Here is a 23,558-nt window from a genome sequence, read left to right on the forward strand (position 1 = left end):
AATTTGCCGTATTAAAAAGTTTGCTTATTAAATAATAGAAAATAAGAAAATATTTAATTTTAATGTTATGTGATTATTAGAAAAAAACCGAAGAGCCTTTTTTCAACTTCTTTTTCTACGTTTTTCACGCTATATTAATTCAAGGTGAGAGGTCAAAGATGGTGCTATACTGGGAAAGATAATTCGGTAAGAACCGTTTATTTTATAAAAAAAAAAAACAAAATATCTAACTCGGCCAAAGTACCGAAAAAAAAAAATGAATATTCCCAGACAGCAAAGAGTGAAATTAAAAAAAAAAATAATGCATTTTGACTCGTTTATGAGTTGTTAAACTGTTTATATAGTTTAAGTACTTTTATAATATTTTTGTTATAAATTATAGATTTAAAAAATACAACTATTTTTTCGGTTTATTCTGTATCTGTGTATACTGTACAGTCAGTTCAAATAAAATATCATATTGTTTACTTCTATGTACATATACACGGACAAACCACAGTAAATTGATTTTAACTCATAGTGGACACGGGACACCGTATCTTTGTGATCGGTGTTGAGTGAAAATAATTCATTGACTGATCGGGGGATACTCGTCGGTTACTCGGAGATGACTGTGTGTCCACTGAACCACAATATAAATACGCCGGAGACCTCAACGAGCGGTGTAGTGACTTGTGAGACTTAATCATGTTCTTGTCATCGGCCGTTAAAACGGAGCAATTTTTTTAAATATTTCACTTATCATCATCTTAATATATTTTCCTTCGAAATAAGAGTAGTTAATAAATTGTGAATATTATTTGATTATTATTTATAATTAAAATTTTTACTATTAATTCAGTAAGTGTTTTTTTTTTGTTGAAATCTACGATCTCAGTTATAGTTAAGGTAAGACAAACATTGCATTCGATTTTTTTTTTCACGACAACCACGATACAATTGGCTAAACTAGCGATGAGAATATTCTAATTATTCAAAATTTGAACTATTTAATCTATTTGAACTGTTTAGTTTACTCTCAACTAGGGCTACGACTTCAAAAATAACGTTTTCATAAAATCCGTTATTCTAGCTATTTTACGCTATTTTACAGTCTTATAATACTAATAATTATGATACAAATTGTGGTCGTGGTAAAAGAGTCGAAATACTGTAAAATTATGTATCTACGAAGAATTTGAATTTGTTCAATTCTCTCGTTCAGTATTGTTTTAAAACACTTGTTCACTAATAATGATTTTTTTAAGACTTAGTAATAGTAGCATTTGTCTTTTTTTTTTGTACATTTTGATTTTGAAAGTCCTACTTCTAATTGAAATTATATATTGTTATATCACACAATTATAACCGTTTTTGTTACTTTGGGTTTGTAACTAATCCAAAGGTACGTTTTAATGTAAATATAAAATATTTTTTGATAAATCAAATTATTTTAACATTAATTATTAAATTTAAAAGTGCATTTTCTTTTGGGAAATTTTTGAAAATTTTCTTTTGGGTGGTGTAATAGTAAGCAAATAGGGCACATGTAAAAACAATTTTTAATTCTAATGATGTTAATGGATTAAAATTAATAAAAAACACGAAAAATTGATATGTTTTTTTTAACAAATACATTAACAATGGTGCATTTGTTTATTACTACACCAAATAATCATAGTATTCATTTTTTGAAAAAATCAAATTAATTTTGAGTCACGCAAAAAAACAATTAATAAGCTAAGCTGTTATTGTAATAATTGTTATTAAAGCATAAGGTGTTAAAGTTTAAAAAAAAAAATAATGATAATAATAAATGGCACGAGTAGGTACATTATTATTCCATAACGTGATAACGCGCGTGCAAGTAGTATTTTTAAAAGAATTCGTTTTGAATACAATAAAATATAATGAAGATGTCAATCTTTTCTATACTAGCTATGTGAAACGATCGACCGCATTATGACGGAACTAATATTGAGTACTTGCACGTGTAATCGACTCAGGAGGCCAAATAATAGCGGGCTTTTCAAGTATAAAATTTAGTTCCCTGGGATTTCAAAATGAAAATAAACACATTATATCCCTCAAGTTTTTAAAATAAGTATACCAAATTCAAACACTTGCAGGTACAGATACAGATACAGGTATAAATATTTTATTTAAGGTGTCCTCTGATAGAAGGTCTGTTGCAGTCGTGGTGTGCCAAGTAAAGGACCTTATTGATTTTTACTTAAAATGTATACTTAGATACACCTTTTTATAAGACACAAACATTTGGATTTGTAATTTCATAAAGTAACTTCAGTAATTATATGAGACGTTTGTTATGTTCTTATGCTCTATATTTAATTAATTACATTTTTTTATGGGTGTTTCCTCTCTCTCCCTCCCTATTAATTTATCATTGTTGTTATGTTGCACATGAATTAATTATTTCGACTATATTTAATTTAAGCGACATAAGAAAACATTATATCATTATGTCATTATAGTTTTGAACTTCTTTATAACTAAACTAGTATGATTTAGTATTTGCAAAACATGAAGACTATTTTTTATTAAAAACTGAACATTTAATCCCCAATTGGTAATTAAAGGGTGGCATTCCAAAATTCCCATTACAGATAAAATAAGAATGGCTCTTTAGAAAAACGGTTTAAAATTAGTTTACAAACACCTGTTAAGTTGTTATATGGGTCATTGTGTGGCTAAACTAAAACGCGACCCTCGAATATAACGTATTTTTAGAAGGTCAAGTGTGAGTATGACCCGAGCGAAGAGGAATGGATAATAAGCCAACTGATTTTGGAAGCTCTAATATTCCTGTCACATAATCATGCAAGGCGCACGACCTCGAGCTATGATTCGTTTTGTGTTGTGGTTGACGGTTTCATTAGTTGACCATTCTGATAATCGTGAACGGCACCGTCACTACTGTTTAAGACGAAATTTAAATCACATTGAATGATAATTCGATCGCTGGATATTTTGCCATAGACACAATGCAAATCTTCAGTTCCATTGTAATACAACAACGACAATGCCCGATTAATTAGTAACAAAAAGAAATAGGTATTCACAAATAGAAAAATTGCAAACATTCTTTTGTGTTATTTTTTTTGGACACGATTCAAGCTTATTAGTTTATTTAATACTTATATTTAAATAAGCTAATTAGCTTGAATACGATTTCAGCAATATAATTTGCACATTAAGAATAAAGTAATTATCTAGTAAGTATTTGATTATTTGTTTGTATGATTAATTAGATCATATGTTTTTATTTTTAAGTAAAAAAAACTGTTAAAATTATTTGAAGAGCGCCTAGCTAACGTGTGATTTTTGAGGTAGGGACAGAGCAATCAAAATACTTCATGAGCTCTTGTGGAAATAATATGAGATTATAATATCGGTCTCTAGGATGTAATCTTAAAAACGCTACTGGTCGTTAAACTGCATCACATAATACTGAACACGAGTCTATTATGTTTGCCATATTATATGAATAATGTTTCAAAGAACACAATAAATTAAAATCCAATAGAAGATTCATATTCACATCCATTCACAAGTCAATGACGGCTAATTTGTTAAAAAAAAATCCAGACACAGTTCATAATTTATGTAATAGTATTTCAATGATATTTAAGTGGAGTATCATGACCGTACGTGGAACAATTAAATACTTATGAATCATTCGGGTGTTCTTGCCTATTTATATTGCTAAACTGAAATATTTCTGCAGGAGTGAAATGATGAATACTAATATAAATTGTTTTTATAGAGTATTTATAAGTCATAACTGTCAATGAGCTATTCGATGATAATTCGCCAAGGTTCAAATGACTAACAGCTTTCTAGGTACGCGCTATGTTTTCTTAATACTATATCTTAAGTCTACAAAAGGAGCATGATATCTCACAAGTACTTATTTAATTAAGAAAACGACGTTTCACACCCTATTTATTAAGGGTTTGGGGTAGGGTTATTTTCGCATTATCCTATTTAGTTTTAAAGACAAACTATTGTTTATATTTTAGTAAAACAAAAATAAGGATTTTTTCTATTAATGGTCAATGTTTCGTTATCATAGTGGCTCTAAGCATTTCAACGAAATTCGTTGATCTACTTTAATTATGAATCGGGTTTTAATTTTGAGCCTAGACTGAAGACTGAACGGTTAAGTTTTAGGTATTGGTTTTACTCCACACAACCGATTTCTTCGTTTTCTAAATATCCTTAAATATAACCAAATAGCAATCCATAGTAAAATAAAAAATAAAAAATTTGTTCTTTACTTCACGTCTTTTAGAGTAATTTATGGACACAGGGTCTGAACAATGGGCAGACAGTAGATCTAGTGTTTACTTTGTATTCTGTTATCTAGCAGAGTACATTCTATACATTAATAGTACAAATTAGTATTGTCAATAATATTTTCTAATTACTTGTTTTTGAACATTATTACTAGGTAGTGAATAGAACTGAAAATGTAGTTTAAATTAATTAAATTGCTAGGTATTTGAAATAAATGGGTGATTTATTTAAAGAAATTTTATATTTTTGTTTAAATTTATACAAATAAAACCTATGTTTATTATTAAATAAACAGTTTATAGTACTGATTATTTTTTAGATATTGTTAAAATTCTCAATGGAAAAAAAATTTGATTACGGTTTATACAAATATTGAAATTCTATTGGTGGCGATTGCGGTTTAATTCCCGGCCAATGAACACGAAACAATACAGTTTAAGAGCCCCTTATCATGTGCTATTCTAATAATAGTCAATATGTGTCGTATGTTCAAAGGAAAATAAGAAGATAGATCAACTAAAAAATAAAACATGGTAAAAAAAAAATCAGAAAACTTTTCTATTTTAACATTCTAGTTTATCATCTTTAGCTTGTTTTGAATACAAACTACTATTGAGAAGTTTTTTTTAAAACAAATATTTGAATTGACCAAACGGTATTTTTATGTTGCACGTTATTATTCATAACTTTAGAGTACGCCTATAAGTTATAACAGAAAATATCAGTAAATATAATTCACTCTAAACTGCAATTAAACCATAATATATTACGATTACAGTTAATATTATTTTAAATAATAATTATTTTGATATCCTATAGATATTCTGTTTCCAATTAAAAATATTTAGAGTGTAAAAATTGAGTATTATTGTATTAAGCAAAATTGTTTTAGATTAATTTTGCTCAGGTTATCAATACAACTTATATTCTTTATATTTTTTTATTTTGTATTTAAGAATATTTACAATATATGCCACGAGGCATAATAAGCATATTATATATTCAATAACCTACTAACGCCCATAATTTATTTTTTTTGTTTTACATTTTTTCAATTTTTGAGTCCTAAAAGGGATCACCGGGCAATAGGTAATAGGTTAATATATGATTAAATACAGAAACAAATATAACGGTGATATAATATGAGGAGGGTGACCACCAAGAGATAGAACCCAACGTGATTTTTTCCTAATAATTTTTAATTAGATTAGTTTGTTAATTGTTAAATTAATAGATCTCGACACTAATGTCATCGGAGTCGACGAGTGGGAGTGATTTGGATGAAAGTTGTAATATTAAAGGGATAAATACAACTTACAGCTAACAAAGTGGTTTAATAAGGTATTATAATGTATTTATTTATGATAAAATTGAATAGGTACCAATATAAAATATTCAACTTTTAAAAACAAAGTTATTTGGCGTTAGAAGAAAGTCATTAACCAATGATCATGGGTTGCCGATTGACTTTTGTGTGTACAGAAATACTGCAGTAACTTTTAGTGGATGTTCCATAGGGTTCTACAGTCTATATAGATAATTATTGTCAAATCTATTCCCAAATTACAACGAACTGCATGGCTAATGTTAAAATGTGAATCCATTAATCAAAGTGATTTGTCATGGGGGGAGGGGGGGGAGCAATGAACCATTTTCCAAGAGGCCGTAGATAATTTGGCTTGGTTCCTTTGGAATATACATCATAGATTTTACATCCATTAGGGTAATACATTTATATGCTTTATATGCAATCATAGAAAAACATTCATTAGTTGATTAATAAGTGAGACGGATTTCAAACAGTTCATTAATTGTGAATGACAAATTAAAAAACTACACCACCTTCCTTTAAAATTTAAGAAAGACACACCAAAAAATGTACACATCTTTTAATTTTCTATTAAATTGAACACTCTTAGAATTTCAATTTGAAAAGCTATGTTGAAATAAAAAATTCTACTAGTTTTATAGTTGAAATTTATTTATTTATTGTTGCTTACCTGTAAAAGACAAAACATAGTTTTCTAAGTAACTACAATAAGCTTGCGACGAGACAGTTGGCTATAATACTTTTCATGCTACCGACTAAAAATAAGTTGTACAGTTTGTATTTGTTCAATCAGTTAAATGAGTATACTTTATGTATTTTAAACACAGTTTAGTCTATATTTATTACCATTTTGATTTTATGTACTTATTATAATGAGACAAATTAATATTTTCGCCTTGAAACATATAAAACAATTAAATAAACATAAGAATATTGCTTTTGATCAAATACTAAAGTACCCAACTAAGTTGATATGTGATATTATAGGTTTTTTTAAGATTTTCGTTATTTATGAACTAGTTATTGTGCTGTACTAAAACCCCTCAAGTTTCCATAAAACACGGGTGAAAAAATCCCAAGTGCCAGGCTTATGTCAGTATTTTTCTTTACATATTTTGAGACTTGAAATTCAATGTAATTAAAACAGATTTTGTAGTTATTGTGAAAATATTTATATATAATATTTTGGTTGGAAATCTAATAGTTATATTAAAAAGTAATAAAATATATTTTTCAATATTATTTCCTAATTAATAGTATAAATGTAATAAGTATATAAGTATCTCTTAAAATGTATATTTATTTTATCGTTTAAATGTTAAAATTCATTAAATAGATTTGAACGAAATAGGTATTTGCAATTCTTATTAGGAATGAGATTAATAATAATTCATCATAGTATATTTTAGAAATTCTATTGGCATTCTTACAATGAAACGTTTGATTTATTTAATATATACTTATAAGTCAATTTGTCTAAATCATGCGCACTTAACGGCCAACAGAATTTTGTAAAATGTTGAAAGTTGCGTCTAAATCCTTTAGTTTGGTTAGCATTAATATCTGCCAGTTTCTGCAAAGACTTCGATAATCCCTTTTTCGTTATACTTAACTATATAATATAAATATATATATATTTTTTTTTTTTGCAACGGTCCATCCGGATGATGACTAATCCACTCTTTGAGAGTGGTTAGTGACCTCTACGTTTTTAAAGTAGACGTTGAGAAATAACACAAACATGAAGACCATATGTATATAATAATTTATGCGGACAAAGAGAGATAAAAATGAATATTGTGAGAGATGAGCAAACACATAACGGACTGCCGTGTTGTTTACGGACTTTTGAAAAACCTTCTTGGGTTACCCTAATTGAAAATACTAGTCTCGCTATTGTGAAGCGAAATAAAACACTTTTTATCTACTCGTTAAGTGCTATATTACTATACGTACAAAATACATAATACATATATTATAAATACATGTTTGTGTATAAAGAGTTAGTAAGTTTTTATTTAGACAAACATCGTGGAAAAACGGCGTAGTGAATTATTTTCTATAGGTGTTATTCTATATTATATTATTATTATTATTATTATGAGTTAGTTTTATATTTACTAATACAAGTAAAAATCAGCACAAGTCGGTCATATTTTTGTTAAACACATACCATATTAACGGTGTTCGGTTTATCTTGAGCTAGATTTGGTGTAATATATACATATAAAACAAAGAAGTAAAGTAGGCACGCGTATAATATGATGTATGGGAGATCATTTGTACAATACAAATTAAAATATATATTGTAAGTGTTTGCAGGACAAGCTGTTATTTGTTGGTTTAAACTTAAGTTATGCTCTGTCTGTGGTTTAAAATGATTATTTTCTCGACTGCTAAGATAAGTGTCATTTTTCTTGTACATTCCATAATATGAGGCTGGAATAAGTAGATCTACTCCGATATTATTCCTATAATAAATAATAATAATACTTTATGGCTCTGTCCGATTGTAGTGTATTTACAGTATAACTCTAACAATCCATGAATTTTACCCGGATTTTTAGGTCATAATTTATGAAACTACTGACAAATAAAAGTAGCAAAATCGTGTGTAAATATCTTAAACATATATTTTAATTGTGCATGTAATATTTGATGTGCCAAATGAAAATTCCAAAGTCTTGTATGAAAATTCAAAGAACTTTTTCCGTGAACAATGAATAAATTAGTGCTTCCTCATAAAATAAAATGTTCTCAAAGCTTCTCGGTACAATGTTCAGTTTTCCATCATGGTTGTCTGGATAATAAAAAGTGCATTAAGCTATTGCTTTATAATCCATCGCGATCTCGAAAAAATGTGTTTGTACTAAATTTACAATTTATTTTCCCTAGTAAAGTGTAGCCAAAAATGTATACTTAATTAAACTTGTATAAATGTAGAGTTCTACTTTTAAAATAACGTTAAGCTCTACGTATAAATAATTCCGCATCGAAGCTAAAAAAATATGTTATAAAGTAACTGAAACCGTTGTTTTTGCATTTTAAATAGCAGTATATTATAATAAAATAAAACAATCGTTTTTAAATGTAGTTTCAACAAAACTAAACAAAAAAATATGTACTCGGAAATTTGCATCACGTTATTAATGTTCAAACTTTACTTATTAAAACTACTGCGATGTAAAAAAGGTTATCATACAATCAGAATTATTAATAACAATAGCCAGTATAGAGGCGATTGCTATTTGTATTTTAATTGCATTAAAAATCTTTTGGATTTTATACTTTAAATTTTGATAAATAATTAAATTTTTTTAACAAGTTGCTTATAGACTGGGATTTACAATAGTTAAAATACACGTTGAAAACTATTTTGACCGAACACTATTTTCTAAAATTGTTTTACGAAATTTTAGAATTCAAACCTTGAAAGTTCCTATAAACTAGTTTTTTATAATACAATATATATTTCTTAATAAAATTAATTGTTTTTTCGCAATATTTATACATTTTTACTTAAGCTTTATTTTTTAGAGTTATAATTATAGTTTTGCGACAGACTGACGAACTTCTCGAAAGCCTTCAGTGCTTGTTAAGCTACATGATGACAACTCTTGTTATGTAAAATGTGTTTTATTGATTCTTCTTCTTCTTTCCAGCTTTTACAGTCCATTTAGGACCTTCGCTGTCTCAACCACTCCACGCAATCTATCTCTGTCTTCAATCCTTGCTTCTTCTGAGATTTCCGTGAGACCCATCTTCACCCTGTCCGTCCATCTTTGTCTCGGTCGTCCCCTGGGTCTTTTTCCGTTGAGTCTTCCAGTAAACATATTTTTTGCCATACCTTCCGACCTCCAAATATGACCCGCCCATTCTAACCTTTTGCTTTTTAGATACGAACTAATAATGCGTTTATTAAACATTTGGTACATTTCTTGGTTAGTTCTTCTTCTATATTCTCCACTCTCCATTACACGGCCATAAATTCGACGTAGTTTTTTTCTTTCAGAGATGTTCATCTTCTCCTCATCTGCCTTAGTCACCGACCAGGTTTCACACCCATACGTCAAAACCGGTCGTAGAAAGCTGGTGTATAGATATTCTTTTGACTTTCTGGACAGTAGTTTCGATTTAAACAATTTTGTGTTTTATTGATACCATAACTTTTCTTTGAAAATAGCTGAACAAATTGTAGTACGCAGAGGAGGAATAGGATCAGCTTAGGTCATTTTTGTAGTTATTAACCATGAACTGTTAAAGAATATCTAGAAATAGTTTTAATTTTAAAGTTTTTTTGAAAATATATATACTGAACTTGAATACTACAGTCGTTTCATTAGCGCTATTCTTCATTTTAAAGGAAGCGTTACTTTACCAAAGAAAATCTGATCATTTTCCTTACGTCTCTTTTATTGTTATGTGTTTACATTCAAATGAGAGCAAATCATTAAATAATCTTACCGCCAGAAAAAAAAAATTATTTAATCATTTTTATGTTCGACGATAGTCTGCAATTTTATTAAACAAGATATTATTGAACATAAGCAGAGGCAGTGCACGGAAAAAAATACACAGTTGGTCCTACTATGTATTTTTTCCGTGTATATGCAATTTTATGATAGGTGTCAAATAGTCTTTAAAATACTCGTAGTATACTTAAATGCACCTAAATTAAAATGTACCTATAAAAAAGGGTGGCATAACAAACAAACAAAATAGCGTTTTTTTGTAATTAATTTTGATTTGAATTTTTTTCTCACACATTGTCGTTGTAGAACCTTTTCCTTGGTAGTAAGGCCATCTTGATTATATCGTGTCTAGAAGATTATAACCGACCGGTTGTGGTGAGAGAGAATATACTATTGATAGGATGTCTGCCGGTCGAGAGATGGTGTTTCTGCACAAACTTATGAAGACAATCCGTTGATTCAGTGTTTATACCGTCTCTGAGATTAATATATATATATATATATATATATATATTGTCTAGCACGCAAATATCCATTATGGTCTGAATTAAACATTTGCACTCGGACCACTTGGACTGTCATTCGATTGTCGTCAAATGGACTCTTAGCGAGATAGCGAATTATAATGTATAATAAAGCGATGAGCGTCAATGGCGGCATGACGAATGAGAGTAAATACAAGAATAATACAATAAAAAGAGGAGGATATAAATGCTAAAAAAAAAATAAAGGAAGAAAAAGGGTTTAATGTCAAACGACTCTGTTGAATTATTATTGGCCTGTGCAAAAAAGAAGCATTGCGATTGAAACGACAACACGAGACAAAAGGTGAACAAAGTTTCGTACAACAAGTGCCATAAACAACAGTGGTGCTTGACCTTTTTAGAAGTGTCTCAAGACGGCGTTTGCTGTTTGAACCGTGAATTCCGATCTTTACCATAGACAGTGCCGTCTATTTGTTATACACGTTTGATTTTTACCTTTTTCAGTCATTTTCGTTATTATGCTAACATATAATTTTGTTATTGTCGTTGTCAGACTACAGCCGCAGTTGTATAATACTGTATTGTATTTTGTGCCTTAGCTGTTCCAGAGGCGCTGACCTTGTTCGAAGAGCAATTTCCATTTTTTCCCTCATTTTAAGAACCTACCTCTACCCGTCTTACAGCCCCTCGGGCGTCGGTAATTACCTACTGGTCTGTGTTACAATAGTTTGGAGCTTAAGTACTACCGACGGCCCAAATATGGTGATATAATGGCTTCGTTTTTATACCCGTTAGCTGTTAACTGACATTAAGTCGAAACACTTGATATAGTTTCCTATTAGAGCACACTACCCACTACCGTTAAACAGAGTACACATAAAGGTTTGTGGATTCGCATTAGCATTTTGAGTTGGCTGCATTGTACAGTGTTTCGAAGTTGTAAAATACATTTTACATTTTTTATTTTGCTTTTAATTTCAATCCGAAAATAACGAATTCAATATTGTGATATTATGATTACAGTTTGAATGTGGTCGGTCGTTTTGCAGAATTGCAGTGCAAAATGTTAAAATGTTGGTTTTCGATTCGACAACGATCTGTGCAAATCATTGTCATCGCTTTAATCCAGGTAAGTTAATAATATAACTTTTTATTTTATTCTATATCTTTAATACTAGCAGATATAAGATTACAAATAGAATAAGGTTCTGTTATTTTAATAACAAAAAATAAACAGATTTTAATCACGTTAGTATGTAACAAAATAGTATGAAAAAAATGATCTTAGACCACCAGAAAGCATTTTTATTTTACTGAACTTGCTAAAATTATTATTTGATCACAGCTCATAGTAAACACCATTAAGGTTTCCAAATTCTTACATAACTCGATAATCGTTTACAGTGAAAATATAATAGCCGTTTAAATATTAGTCTCTATAACGCTTAAGTAGGTAGTAAATAATATGTTAACGGATTTTATCAATTTGTTAGCTGTCCAGTTGATCTTATTGGAACAAAGAGGTCGGACACTTGTTTATGTCGACTCTTTTCGTCAACACTGTCATATCAATGTTTTTGGTAAATGGACTTTAATTGCAATAAAGTCCAATGGTTTATTATTACATACATACAAGGGCAATTGTATAAAATCAATATTGGAATTATTATTGTCAAGAAAACATAGCTAATCAAGGTTTTTTTATCGAGTAAATAATGGACAGTAATTAATTATTTATATTACGTTATTTGCATGTGAGTTCATAAATATGAAACCATAATATTCGTATTAGGCACATATACACAATGACTCACCCATCTAAATTTACATTTGGCATTTCATACTGACCACTAAAGCATACATATACATATAATACATATATATATTGCGTAATAATGTTCATAAAAAAATTGGGTTGTTAAAAAGGATTAAAATTGAAATTGTTTTAATCCTGCAATAACGAAATAGAGAAGTTGCAAGGCTCAAACCGGAAAAATAACAAATGAGATTTCTTATTGAAAATGATGACGAAACCGGTTATGATTAATAAAAAAGTTGGCTGAGAATGTAATATTGTCACCGCATTTTGGAGTATTGAATTTCAACACAACTAAAATTGTTTATGTATTCCATTCCTACTAAATCAAATACTACAATTTTTGGCACCTGTGCACGCCATTGTTATACAATAGAATGGCATATATAATTATATCAAATCGTGAAACTTCCATTGCGGTACGATAAATGTAAAAAAAAAAAATCAAGAAATGGTTATATCAAATCTACAAAATAGCCTAGCTGGATATTTTAACAACAGTTTTCCAATCTTGTGCGTAGCCTACCTAAGTGTCTTTCTTTAAAAAAACATTGTTAACGACAAACCTTCTTTTCTCCAAGCACGTCCAGTCCACGTCAGTCTTCTTTTCGCAATGTTTTTTTTATGTTCGGTCGTTGAAAGAAGTTCAACAATATTTTTAGAATTAATTTTTAAATACAATTTTTTTACAAGTATTTGAATAATTTACAACATTGAAATTGGATAAATAATATACCTGGTTTTAGATATTTTGTGTCTGTACTTTATTATAAACGTATTGTTTAGAACCGAAAATGGATTCTAATATTTTAACATTATGTGATATTAACAGATATGTCTACAAAAATCGGTGAGTGGACACGGCAGACTTATGGAACCTCCTTCTAGGAATAGTATGTGGCGATTCGGTTTTCCAAATCCGGTTGATTACAACGACAACGAGCTTTACTGCGGAGGATATGCTGGTACAGTATGAACTCGGTCTAGAATAAATAATTACATGTTCTGTAAAATTAATAACGTCCAATTTTGAATAAGCAATAACCACGCGATATTTTGGACATAGATAGAAAATTATCCATATTTAATGTTGATTTTTTTTTTTAGTCCAGTGGTCTGTAAATGGTGGAAAATGTGGTGTGTGTGGGGACGCTTATAACCAACCCAAGCCTAGGCTGCACGAGGCAGGAGGTGAATACGGTCGAGGAATAATCAGCAGGCATTATTTTTCAGGTCAGGTAAGGTCAATTCTTATTTTATAATATACCATAACCAAGTTTCGATTATAATATATTTAAAGCTGATTTACCATATTTGACTTAGTTCTGTTTAGATGATACTTAAAAACAATGTAAATAAAAAAACAAACTTCTTAAATAATTGCAATAAACTATTTTTCTCTCCAGTCAAAATAGTATAACTAGAATAGATACCTTATGTTTTTACGTTCTTTAAACGATTAAATAAATAACTAGAAACAAAACTAGTTGATAAGCAATAGTTAAATATTGATTATAAAAAAATTAAAATAATTTCCATACAATAAATAATCACATATTTTTACAAAGAACATACTTTTTAATTACTATTTACCAAAATAAATTTTCCATTGTCGAAACACCTATTTATCACGGCACTCAATGATTTATTATTTAATGGTCGGTTCAAACTTTAGCTACCAAGTTAGAAAACTTCTAATAGGGAATCCCTGTAAGTAATTACCATTTATACTTATAATTTACCAAAAACTTTTACGGTCTCCTAAAATATTAATAAAATATAATGTGGCACGGAAAGTTTTAATAAAACTTTATTTGGTAAATCATTTAAAACCGAAATATTTTTTAACGTATTATAATTTTGTTTTTAATGGATTATAACATTTAAAACCAAAATGTTTAGTTTCTAGTATGAAAAATAATACATTTTTTTTTCGTTCTCTATTTTTACAAATATATGATTTAAGTTTAAAAAAACATACTTAAAAAAAAATAGAGGACAAATAGTAGGCTTATTAATATTCAGACTTATTTATGATACATTGAAAGTAAAAGTACAGTTTAAGACCAAAATGTTAAAAAATAAATTCTAGAAAAAATACGGATTACTTTAAGATTTAAAAGTATTTGTTGTTTTTAAAAATAAAACAATTTTTTTCAGAAAAAACAAAGAGTATTAGAACTTGATTTAATTTGTACTAAAAACTATGACAAGTTTAGTTCATTTAATTTGAATTACCAGCTATATTTTTTTAGGAAATTTTCATCTACGATAAAATTTCAAAGGACTTTTAAATGTACTAAAACAATGTTTTTTCGGTTTTTGTATTTCTTTTTGGAATTGTGAATTACAAATATGTGACTATATTCCTAAACGTTGCATTTTAATACTTCTTGTTAAAATATGCATTTCTTTGATACAATTAGTCATTAATTAGTTTTGTGTGGCAATACCTTGTTTTGCTTTAATAGTGACATAAAAGCACATCTTACATTTGTTTAATCTAAATTTCTTGATGATATTCTAAATCCGATTATTTTGGAATTTTCCTATATTAGAAACAGTAACCTAATTCATTTTTTTTTTCAATTTGGTAACGCCACGTTTTAGAATATAGCCATACAAATACTTTTAAAATATCCCCAAAAATTACGATCCTTAAAAGTTTTTTACTCAAAAAAATAATAATTTGCACTTAAATTTATGTAAGAAATTTGAATTATTTTTCTTTATTTCCTCCCTTTTCCATACAAGGGGGGCTCTCTCTCTGCGTTTGCATGCTTAACGAAATATCTTTATCACTTTTATCCACACTTTTGTTTTTTATAATTCTGTCCAACCAAGTTACTTCCCTCGTCCATTTCAATAGGTATTCCAACTAAATGAGTTTAGTAGAAGCTGTTTGAAGAAGGATAACAAGTTGTGGAGTAATAAATAATGATTAGTCAATTGGGTTAAAAACACATGTTCAAATATTTAATGTGATTTATTGTTTTTCGTTTACAGACTATTGACGTGGAAATCGAGTTAACGGCTAACCACAAAGGAAGATTCGAAATGTATCTTTGCCCCAATAATAATCCCAGATACGAAGCTAGCCAGAGTTGCTTGGACAGGTAGGCAAATCTAGTGAAAGTTATGACTAACGTATTGCCTATCTCTATAACTAAAGGCGCCTTATTGTACGATATTAATATGGACGCAACCAGAGTTGGGGGGTACTATTCGATAAACCATTTATTCAATTAAAGCACTAACAACATTTGTTTCGAGTACATTTTTAATTGTGATTTATGTATATACAACTTTTTTAATCGAATACTGTTAATTGCAGTTTATTCAAATATAAATGTATTCTAAATTATGTAATACATAAAAAAATAATCGAATAAAATATAACTTTTTTATTTCAACTAATGATACGGTACTCTTCTGTTTTAATTATTAATTGTTCTTCAATTTAATTTGATCTAATTCTGGGTGCAATATTATTGAATTGTCAATTAGTTGTGATCAATGTATAAATTAAATTATCATCGTTTTATGTGTTTTGAATAATTTGAATAATAATATTATTAAATAACCTTACAACAGTTTGATTGTGTATTACATTTAACGCCCGTTTAAGGTATCCACTATTCGTGTCTGGAACCCGACAAGTTCGCTACATCATTCCTGATGATTCGAGAAAGAAAGAAATTTTTAGATACAGAGTGAGATTACCGCCTTATGTCACATGCACTCAATGCGTAGTCCAGTGGACTTATTACACCGGTGAGTGTTTATTCAATTCTAACAATACTAATGTTAGAAAGTCACTGACTTCAAGGAAAGTTACTTTAGTAGCCAAAAAACAAGTTCAAATGTCATCAACAATTATTACTATGGTAAATGTTTTGGTACATATATTTTACTACAAATAGTGACGCGAATTTTTTTTAAATTATAAAATTATTAATTTTTTTCAAGTGATAAAATAGAAGTTATATTCTAAGAAGTGAGTTCTCAGTTTTTGTTAAAGAAAACTTTGCATTGTACATTGCACGTGTGTTTCAAAAGTGGTACAAAAATTAACGTTTAGAGAAAATTGCAAAAAACTATTAGGCGGGCCTATCAAAAAGCATTTACATAAGTAATATTATTTTTTCCAAATTGTAAAGGAAAAATGATTCAATATAATTATTGCATATTTCTTTAGGCGTGCTTATTCAAGTCTTATCATGTTGATAACTAGATATATATATATTAATCTTGTGAGTATTTTTTTTGCAGTCTTACTCCCAAGTGGTTTTAATATGTACAAAATAAATTAACAACATTTAATGTCGATTGGATAAGTTTAACCCATCCTCCCCAGCCCTCAAAATTCTAAACGCACATGTGCACAATTTCATTTATTATATAAATTGTAGTTTATTAAAATTTTCAGGAGATTTGTAGGTTGCATAAAAAGATTGATATGAAAAGTTTTTTAATTATTACAGTTCACTAACGCACGCGAGAACACATGTTTGTAGCGATTAAAAATATTTTTAATTAACTCCCATAAAACGCTTTCACTAGCAACGTCTCGTTTTATTTAAAAATGTAATTAAAACAAACCTTTATTATTGTTAATTAAAATGTATGATTATTATAAAAAATGAGTAAATTATTGGTAGACGTTAATGGTCGCCATGTGCATAAAAAAAAATCGGTCCAAACAAAAGAAAATTAATTTAATAACCAAATTTTTAAATCTGCATTGAAGTTAAAACATACGTCTTCATAGATTTTCGGAAATTGTAATAAATTATATTTTTTGGGATTAAATAGTTAATGAAATTAATTAAAATTTATTGTTAGCATACATTATTTTTCAACAGTAAATTTGATTAACAATTTTTTCATAAAAAAAGTCTTGTATACTTTTATATTTAAACAAATGTATTTAAATTTTATACAAAAGTGAAGTAAGTATTAAAACTCTTTTAATCAAAAACCTTTTTGAAGCTGATTTATATACAGTGAGAAACAGACAGTTAAACAAAAATATTACTTGAAACAACAATATCAGAGCTTCTATGTTTCACAATAAATTACATGAGTTATGCATTTCAATTATTCGGGTTTAGTTGAAAACTTTAACTAATACATTTGTATAATTAGAAAATCCTAATTTATTCAGCTGGTTGTTCCATTTTTAAATTAAAAATCTAATTAACTTAGTTAGACATTTAAAATTTATACTAAAAAGAAATTTTCCTTTTTTTTAATAAACAAAACCTTATTGATCGGTATAAAAGTACAATTTTGTTAAGTAATTAGATAAATGTATATTTTAATACATTTTAACTTCGATGTGAAGGTGAATGGTATCGGTAAGGTAATACCAACGATAACTTTTTTACAAGTAGATCAGTGGATTATTAGAAAATTATTTAAAACAATTATTGTAAGCAAACATTAATATAATTAAAAAAACCCCACCGCAGATATGATTTTTGATATGGCATCTCTTAATATGACATTAGTCATTATCGTTTGGATTCAACTCTACTAAGTATCTAGACCTCTCATTATAATATTTTTAATTTTTATCTCTTAATTATTTTAGGTTCGATGCGTAGCTGAGAGGTTGTTTTTCTCATAATGATTGGTTTTTAATTTTATTTATATATTTTTGTGTCTGGACCTACTATATTTTCTAAACTGCTGAACCGATTCCTTCATACAATAAGTATATAGATCAAAAGTCATATCTGAAAGGTACTTTAAAGAACCAGAAAATTGAAAAAAATAATTCCTTTCCCTTCAAAATCAAAGAAAATACACAACAAATATACCCATTTTTAATTGTACAATTATTTCCATATCAATCGTCAATATCTGTAGTTGATTATTCTTAAATTAAATATATAATTAGTAAAGATAAAAAATCTTTGCTGATAAGTTTGCTTAACAGTTTTTTCTAGATAAATATATAATTCTTAACTTATATATTATGTTATTTTTACAAAAAACTAAAAATCGGTAGTTAGGTACCCATTTTGTTGTTGTGAAAAATATATTAAAGTAATTTATTGAGTAGTCTTTACCATATTCAGTTTCGCATTGAAGAGTTTAGTTGAAAGTTCTTTTATCAATTTGTATGTGTTTTTGTGGACTTCCAGGTAACATGTGGGGCACGTGTGAAAATGGAACGGAAGGACTAGGTTGCGGTCAGCCGGAGACGTTCCGGAATTGTGCGGATATCCGGATAGTGACCAGCACATCGGGATTGCCCCCACAGTTTGTACACAATCGTCCTCATTCGGATGCTTTTGCGTCACTTCGGACCGTCGACCTTTATAGGATGGGCCCACAGGTTTACTACCCACAAATTGTCAAGTACGTTATCCAGATATTCGAGTTAAGGTTTTCATCAAGTTTGATGGTCTGGAAAATCATTTAGCAGCCGACATTTGTATGGATCAAACTGTATAGAGGCTTGCTGGCAATGTCTTTAACGGTTTCTTAAAAGCTATAATCGTCAAAAAACATAATGTAATTAACAGTAACCCGAATTGCATTTACTCAATTGCGAATTTGCTTACAAGTCTAATTTATTATATTTTTAAGACTTCTGGGAAAGTGTTGTTTATCTTTGTTGGACTATCTGGATCTGTATTGGACTATGGCAAACTAACAATTACATTTTAAAGTATAAGTGCTATATTGTTTTTCGGTCAACGGACAGAGACAATTGTGAACGAATTATACACAACAATAGCATTTATTATCATGTACTTTCCCGAAACAAGATTAAATGTTTTAAAGTTCAGCGCTGTAGTGTATAAATTTACATAAAAATTACTCGAGGACAATACGGATACGAAAACGTGAATATTATACGGGATCGAGTTAAATATTATTCTTGACTTGGTTATCTTTTTCTTGATAAAGTTTTTAAATAAAAAAGTATAAATTCACCGAATTAAATAAATAAACTTATAATATAACGAATATTAATTTAATTTTCTCTACAGGTAGATTGTTAATGCCGGCCAACTTTTTTAATATTATGAAAATGAACGGTTCTAACAAGTTTTCTTTTTTTTTTTCTTAGTTAAAATAAAGTTTGTGACAACCGATATTTAGCATGCTGTCGAGTTATGGTAGTTTTTCCAAGTCAAGTCGCTAAAGAAGCTTAAAACTATTTTATTTTGCAATTCTTAAACATTCTTAAATTATTTTTATTTAATATTTAATTTTCATAAATCAAAATAAGCCGTCTGTATATAATAAAACATATTGTTATGAACGAATCATTGGATACTATCCAATTAGCTAAACTATTTAGTTTTGGAGAACTGATGATTATAGTTTTAAAATTTAATTGCAATTAATTTCAACTATTAAACACTTTTTTTTTAAATTAATCAGAATTTAATAGATACTAAATTAGTATTACTAATATACATAAATACACTGATTGGGCTGGAGCAGCAAATTTTATGCTAGCTTTACCTGACACCTGTTTGCTCTAGAAATATTTTACTGTCGGACCTGTTCTTAAATTATTGTTTACTGGTTCTTATAATGGTAAGGGTTTATCATATCTCAAAATAAAAACATCAATAATGAATGAACATATAAAACAATGTTAATAAGAGTGCAGTTTAGGCAAAAAACGTTTATTCGCTATAACAAAATTCCTAGTAAGTACAACCATTCCTTACATTCTTAATGATCATTCAACTTGAGTAGTAGTAAAAATACCCCAAAACGTGTTATTACCTGTGTGGAAAAAAAAAATTCATGTTATATAATAAATGCGTTTTTGTAACACTTTTTTCGGTTATTATGTCCTCCTCTTACTCAAGGGTCCCAGTCCCGGTCCCAGATCCCGTTCCAACAGTTAAAAGCTTGTCCAGAATCGTGGTACATAGAATCGGCCTGTTTCTTCAATCACCACCTACCATTTGCTCGAGTACCGTGGTTACTATGGTTACAAACCAAGTGTTTATTTTGGGTTGCCATGGTTACAAACATTTAATTTATTTACATTTCGTATTTAAAGTACAAAGTTCGTGTTTGAGGCCACCCTCAGGGGTGCAATTTTCGAAAAGTACTATGCCAGTTAGGTTCGCGGGTGTGTACTCAACAACTTCTCAAAGTTTCATGGCGATCGGATGAATGGTGTACTAATGCATAAAGGACAGACAAACAAATAAACAAACAGACAGACCGGCATTAATTTTTATGTATATATCGATATGATTTTAACTAATCTTTAAACCACTAAATCATATGATAAATTTTTCAATTCATCGATTGATTGCAATTTATGGTTTAATGCCCAACACTAACGCCGAGTTGTTGTTGTGATTAATATAGGGCGCAGGTCTGTGTGGCGACTCCCAAGTATCGAGTAGTGTCAGGTATGGATAAATGGTGTGAAAACAATTGCGTTAATTTCCCGTCAAACTGCCCGGAAGAATATTGCACGTGCCCGTAAGTATAATAGCCGATAAGTCAGCTAGTCCAAAAACACAGGTCTTAAATAATGCGTATTTACTTTTTTGTCAGTGACCAGTGCTCAGGTATTGGAGAAATTGAAGGAAAACCGGGAGCAGACGAATATTGTCAAGATCAATGCATCGTGTACGGTGCCAGTTGTCCGAAAAAACGGTGCAAGTGCTATTGATTCGAGTTGGTGTCATCGATTTGTGAACAGTTCATAAATAAATTCAAACTTACATGCTCTATTTGCCAATATTAAAGACAATAAAATATTTTGTTTTTAATAACATTGCAAAGGACGTTTTATTTCATTGTACTCAACAAATGCCTCAACTTATTTCGTTACATGTTTTCCGGGTATTCGCCAATACTTCATTCGTCTTATTGCCATAATTGTTTTCTAAGAACAATGTAAACGTGAGATATAAGTTATTTAAAAATTGTTTTTTGTATTTTTGGTATACAGCAAATTATTATTCAACTATTTTCAAAAGTGTTGCAATTTGCATATTGACTCCAAAATCGCATACTTAACATGCCGTTTTAGATTTACCTACAGTATTTTCATTATCAGATTGTAAAATATAATATATAATTATATAATATAATATTATATTATAAGTGCTATGTATTCATTAACTACAAAATTATTACTTACAAAATGGGACTCGAGGAAAAGTCATGACAAATCACCCTGGGTGTGCAAACCGTTACCCGGTTTCTTCAAAACCCGTAAAAATAATTTAAAAACCCCAATTTGAAAAAACAATCAATAATATAATCGGTAAGTGATTTGTAAGAATTTGCTTTCAATCCAAAATATGAACTATATAAATTGTAGACAGTATCACAGTATACCAAATGGGATTGACGCTACTTAAAAAGTTTACATAAAATATATTCTAAATAGTACAAAGTAATTGTTTGGATATGCATATGTATTAAGGAACTTTAACTATAACTTACTATAATTACAGTTTTAACTCATACTTGTAACTTAACCTGTACTTATAATCAAAAGTTTAAAGTTATAACATATTAGTACTCTTTACTACTATTAATTACTTCATTGTAAAATATCATAACTTAAAAACCTACTAATATAGGAACTTTTTTTTTGCAGTGTTTCGATACTTTTATTTTGTTATAACAAAAACATTATTAATATTAATATAACATCATACATGCTAGAAGCAAATAATTTGTCCAAAATAAACTTATTTTCAATCTGTTCTAAATATTAAGTTGTACTATAATATTAATAAGTTAGTGAAGTTAGTGGTAGTTTACAAAGAGGTAATAAATCACTTTACAAATTTTGCAGGAGAGTAACATGAAAATGTATTTTATTGTATTTTCAGATACAATAGGTGATCTTCATAAGTTTCCTTAAATATCTCTTATAATAATTGATAAAAAATGTAAAACAAATGCAGCCAGGAAATAACCGAAACTTATAAAAAAATAGGATACTTAATAAAACATTTAAAAACCTGTTAAAAAAACCCAAACCAATTATAGAAAATGTTGAGTCCGTTTGCATTTATGAATCTGTTTTGGCGTTTTGGAATTATTACAATATGACGTCAACAGACAAGTATTTAAAATACTATTCGTTGAGTTAACAACCATCATGCTTTTAAATATTTTTTAAAGTATAAACAATTTATACGAAAGTCAATTTTCAGTTTAGTTCTTGTTCGATCACCTAATTGAGAGAAAAAACTCTTTGTCGTCCCATCTAGAAACTATCCATAAAGATGGTTTTTTGGTAAATACAATTATATACAAAAAAAAAAAAACATTTATGGATATTAGGAGGACAATAAGTCCTTTTTTTGTTTGTTTTTGATTAGCAAAGTGAATTTTAAGAAGGCTTCTGTTTTAATTTGTTAATGGACCGCGTAAAAAACCGTTGTTTTTGTGTAAAACAAAAAAAGGGTTGCAGCTATAAGTTATGGAAAGGGAGAAATAACAATATCGTAGAATGCAGATAAATGTATAGTTTTGTATTTAAAACATTTACCAATTGATTAAAAAATAAATAACATTTTACAGTATTCGCTTATAATAAAGTACAAAATTATGAACGGAACTTCGGACGATCATCGACGCCAAACATATTAGAAAAATACTAAAAATGATTATTTGATTCAAGGATTTTCATAAAACAATAATTACCAATAAGGTTATCAAAAGGTTAAAGACAATTTTAGTCACTACAATATCGGGGGCGCTTTTACAAGTAGCGAGAGCGACAAATTTCTTCTTGTCGTCTCAGATAAAACCTTGAAATCAATTATTATCAACATTGAGTATAGATAGATAATACTGCGAAGAGCATAAATAATTTTTCGCATGATAATATTAAAGTTTTGTAATTGTCAACATCACATTTTTGATAGTAAAAATGTACTAAACAACCGGTTAAAATATGTATATTCGAAGTTCTTTTAATTTTGGTGGTCGGCCAAATACACTTACAGAGATTTCCATTATCTCTATTTTTAGAAACTAATTACAACTTCAAAAACAGTAAAAAATCCTTCACCACTCGTTTGGATATAATATAATGTTAGACACTTATGTATTACATTCGTCAAATTTCATTAACTCTTTACAGTAAATCCCAACTCCGAAACCACTAGTAGGTGGTAAACTGTTAATTTGTA

At 28.7% G+C, this 23,558-nt stretch overlaps 1 protein-coding gene across 4 annotated transcripts; it reads left to right on the top strand.

Annotated features, from left to right (window-relative positions):
- Positions 1-656: 656 nt before the first annotated feature.
- Positions 657-21,182, top strand: LOC126838232 (uncharacterized). Of its 4 annotated transcripts, none has more exons than XM_050572495.1 (9): positions 657-888; positions 11,610-11,715; positions 13,235-13,367; positions 13,510-13,640; positions 15,409-15,518; positions 16,031-16,176; positions 18,555-18,771; positions 20,761-20,877; positions 20,953-21,182. In XM_050572495.1, the coding sequence occupies exons 2-9, from the start codon at positions 11,650-11,652 to the stop codon at positions 21,068-21,070; spliced, it is 1,038 nt and encodes a 345-aa protein (XP_050428452.1). In that variant the 5' UTR covers positions 657-888; positions 11,610-11,649; the 3' UTR covers positions 21,071-21,182. The 4 variants fall into 4 exon arrangements, with proteins under 4 accessions (XP_050428452.1, XP_050428454.1, XP_050428453.1 ...); XM_050572497.1 differs by having other exon boundaries at positions 11,636-11,715; XM_050572496.1 differs by having other exon boundaries at positions 657-840.
- Positions 21,183-23,558: the final 2,376 nt, after the last annotated feature.

The sequence above is a fragment of the Adelges cooleyi genome, unplaced genomic scaffold (genome assembly GCF_023614345.1).
Source record: "Adelges cooleyi isolate 19-005CV unplaced genomic scaffold, UGA_ACOO_1.1 ACOO_flye_CR_arks_rails_tigmint_CR_PRNA_30, whole genome shotgun sequence".
Taxonomy (NCBI): Eukaryota; Metazoa; Arthropoda; class Insecta; order Hemiptera; family Adelgidae; genus Adelges; species Adelges cooleyi.